The 4,105-nt window shown below is 43.6% G+C and overlaps 1 protein-coding gene across 2 annotated transcripts in view; it reads left to right on the top strand.

Annotated features, from left to right (window-relative positions):
• Positions 1-430: 430 nt before the first annotated feature.
• Positions 431-4,105, top strand: part of Zcchc8 (zinc finger CCHC-type containing 8) — a 23,424-nt gene continuing 19,749 nt past the window's right edge. The window contains exons 1-2 of one of the 2 annotated variants that reach the window (XM_031337858.1): positions 431-847; positions 2,000-2,042. In XM_031337858.1, the coding sequence (XP_031193718.1) occupies positions 640-847; positions 2,000-2,042 (251 nt within the window). In that variant the 5' untranslated portion in view covers positions 431-639. Of the gene's footprint in view, positions 848-895; positions 1,113-1,999; positions 2,043-4,105 lie in introns of those variants that run through there. The other variant, XM_031337859.1, reaches the window with a different exon arrangement.

The raw sequence follows: 4,105 nt of genomic DNA, 5'->3' as shown, positions 1-4,105 counted from the left end.
TTTTTTTTTTTTTGTCTCTGTTTGGGGTCATGAGGGTAAACATATTACTCTGGCCCTAGTGACGTGCCCCACATATTAAAAGCAGTGAATATATGGTGAGTGAATGAATGATGAACCCACAAAATGCCTCCTTGAAGAAATCTAAAACAGTGTAATAACCTAATTTTTCATTCATTTACAAATGAAACAAGCAAAATAAACTAAAGTGGCTTGTGTCTAAGAGTACATATATCTGCGGCAAAGGTAGAGTTCCTGTCTTCTCTTTTCGATGTTGGGCAAACGCACCACAATTTGTCAAAGCCGTGTATCCGGTTTTGATTCTTCAGCTTTGGACGCCTAACGGGGACAATCCATATTGTTTTAACTCTTTCGGAACCGTTTTAAAAAGGATCAATCCCAGTGTGCAATGCAAACAATGAGTCCAGTCGCTTAGAAACCACATATCCCAGGATGCCACGCTCCGAGACCCATTCGGAAAGAGGCATGAGAGAGGTTTTGGCATTCTGGGAGTTGTAGTCTCCGGCCAGGTCCCGCCCCTAGACGGCTTTGGAGGCCCGTGTGTGGAGAAAGGCCTCCAGGGAGAGCGGTGCTGGCCTACAACCTTCGCCCCCTGCCCTCGAATCTTTCCCGCAACCCAAAATGGCGGCCGGTGTGGATTTTGGCGACCTAGAGCTATTCGAGGCGTTTGACCCTCAAGAGGAGTCTACCCCGAAGCCGGTTCACACACGCTTCAAGGACGACGAAGAGGAAGAGGACGAGGACGACGACGAGAATGGGGTGGGCGACGCCGAGTTGCAGGAGCAGCTTCGGCGCTCTGAGGAAACCATCGAGCAACTCCGCACCGAGAATATCCTTCCGGCTTGTTGGGCCCCGTCGCCTGGCGCCTGGGGTCTGTCGGCGGCGGGCGGGGGCGGGAGCGCGGCGGAATTTCCAAGAGGATCAGCATTCCAAGTCATTTCTCCCGCGGCTTGGCGGGCGGGCGTCTCCGGCTGGCTGCGGAAGCTGCAGCCGCGGCCTGCGCGCAAATCCTTCCTTGTGAGCATCCTCCAGTGCAGATCACCCTGACCCCCCAGCTCAACGCTGCACTTAACACTTCTCTCCCCGTCTTTAAGGTCACCATGTTTTCTTTCTTTGCGTGCCAACCTCAAGAAGAGACTAGTCGTAGTGCGGTTGTTATGTTTGAAGATGCGGGTATCGCAGCCGTGGAATGGGATATTGGTAGAGGGGCAGAAAGTTAAGAGTGCCCACGGTGATGCAGAGTCGGGGGCCTTGGAGCATTAGCATGCAAAGAGACTTGGTTAGTTGTCGAGATAGTTTTAATTTATTGAGCTAACTTGCATAGCAGCGCTCTGGGAAAAACGCGCCAAATTTCCCCTTGACTTTATTAACCTGATTATAACGTTTGTGGGTTTGCTAGTATGTTAATTTCCGTTCTTAGGTAGTTTTGATTCAGGTAACTTTCCTTTTAAAACTTATCCTGAACCCTGAGAGTGGTTGATATGTCAACTTGAAGTTAAAGTCTGATTTTTTTCTTTCATGATACTGTTTTCCGAGGCACTTTATTATGAAAATTTATAAAATACTAGAGAGTTGAAAGGATTGTGCATTTCATATCCATAGGTGTACTCTCACATTCTTGTTAACATTTTGCTGCATCGCCTTTATCATTATTCTTTGACATGGAAATTTTTCTTAATTGACTGGTTTAACTTGTTCCGGGAACACCTAGCTCTAACTGAAGTTTTTGGTTAAATCTCTTAGACTGTTTCTGAACTTCAGGATCAAGTCTTAGAAGGGATGAAAACTGGATTTAATGTTTAGGTCCGGTTTCCTATCCTTGACAACACAAGTACCCAGTGTGTTTCCCTTAAAATACTTAACACAGGTCCTTCCTTAACATTTATAACATTTGGATAACAAAGTGAAAGTTTTAGTGGTTGATTTTACGTCCTGCATAATTGTATTTCCTGAGGACTGATATTCCTTAACCAGTAATAACATCAAGAACTTAAAAGAAAATTGAACATTCTGACAAGACCCAGGTATGAGATCTTGAAATGACCCAGGAGATGCTCCTTTGCTGTTCATCTCTGACACGACATCTTTGGAAAAAAAAGTTTGAGCCAGGCAGTGGTGGCTCACACCTTTGATGTCAGTGCGTAGGAGGCAGAGGCAGGCAGATTTCTGAGTTCGAGGTCAGCCTGATCTACAGAGTGAGTTCCAGGACAGCCAGGGCTACACAGAGAAACCCCGTCTCGGACAAAAAGAAAGAAAGTACAGACTGTAGGGGTGTATTCCAACATCCAGTCATAACAATTACGCTAATGCTGGCATCTCCATATGATAGACGTTTAACAGGTCTTTAAATTAATTTTTTATTCATTTTATTTTTGAGTAAGGATTTTACTCTGTAACCTTGAACTCCTAGTCTTTGCATAAAACTCACTTTATGTATACCAGGTTGGTCTCAAACCCAGCTGCCCCTTCTGAGTGCTGGGATTAAAAACACGTGCCACCACTGCAGGCCTAGAGTACTGGACTAATAATTGACGTAGAGCACTTGGTTCTTACTCTCTTTTTCCTTTCTTTCCATGTTCCTCTCTTCTTCCCTCCCTCCCTTCTTTCCTTTTTTCTTTCAACAGGGTCTATGTAGTCCAGGCTGTTCTCAAACTCTTGGCATGCCTTCTGCCTTAACTTCCCAAGTGCTGGTATTCCAGATGTTTAGTTGAAATATTTTCAGGCTTTGGAACTGGGAAATTTTGTTGTTTATTCGTGTACTGGCTAGGTTGTGACCAAAATTTCAGGTAGGGTCTCATGTAGCCCTAGCAGTTCTGGAACTCATTGTGTAGCTCTGAGGATCTTGAACTTTTGATCCTTGTAAGTCTTGGTATTACAGGCATGAATGCTAGGCAAGCTGACTCAACTGAGCCACTTTGTCAGCTGAGTTCAGCCTTACCTAGAACTCGCTCTGGCCTATATTGGCTTTAAACTGGGAGCAGTACCACCTATAACTCCCACGTTTTGTGAATCTTGGATTGTAGTAGTTAAAGCAGTTTGCTTTGGCACCCAGGAGTCTATAATAAAGTAGAATGAAAGTTCATTTATTTATGAAGTGTTTAGTTTTCCTTTATACTTCCAAACCAAATATACTTGGAAATGTTTAGAAGTATATTCATGTAACCTGCTTGATTATACTCTTCCCTAGTCTCCTAATTTGTGAGGAAACTAGCCACTAGTTAGAAAAACTTTGTTAAAAAACAAAAGATTAACCTATGGGATGTTTGTGTATGTGTGAGTGTGTGTGTGTGTGCGCACATGTGTGTAAATGTGTGAAAAACTTTTTTTAATGTTGAGGTGATTTCTGGGCCAGATGTGGTGGTGCAGGCTGTTAGTCACCACTTGGGAGATAGAGGCAGTAAGATCCTGTGACTTCAAAGTCAAGCCTTGTCTACATTGTGAGTGTCGGGACTACATAGTGAAACAAACCCTGTCTCAAAAGAAGAAAAAGATAGGGAGATGGAGACACAGACAGACAGTTAAAGATAGATGGAGACAGACAGAAAGTTAAAGGTAGAGAGATGGAGACATAGACAGACAGTTAAAGATAGAGAGATTGAGACACAGACAGACAGTTAAAGATAGAGAGATGGAGACACAGACATAGTTAAAGATAGAGAGATTGAGACACAGACAGACAGTTAAAGATAGAGAGATGGAGACACAGACAGACATTTAAAGAGAGAGAGATGGAGACACAGACAGACAGTTAAAGAGAGAGAGATGGAGACATAGACAGACAGTTAAAGATAGAGAGATGGAGACACAGACAGACAGTTAAAGAGAGAGAGATGGAGACACAGACAGACAGTTAAAGAGAGAGAGATGGAGACACAGACAGACAGTTAAAATAGAGAGATGGAGACACAGACAGACAGTTAAAGAGAGAGAGATGGAGACACAGACAGACAGTTAAAGATAGAGAGATGGAGACACAGACAGACAGTTAAAATAGAGAGATGGAGACACAGACAGTTAAAATAGAGAGATGGAGACACAGACAGACAGTTAAAGAGAGAGATGGAGACACAGACAGACAGTTAAAGAT

The sequence above is a fragment of the Mastomys coucha genome, unplaced genomic scaffold (assembly GCF_008632895.1).
Source record: "Mastomys coucha isolate ucsf_1 unplaced genomic scaffold, UCSF_Mcou_1 pScaffold22, whole genome shotgun sequence".
Classification (NCBI taxonomy): Eukaryota; Metazoa; Chordata; class Mammalia; order Rodentia; family Muridae; genus Mastomys; species Mastomys coucha.
Note: the sequence above shows the minus strand (reverse complement) of the source record. Positions and strands in the feature narration are given on the sequence as shown.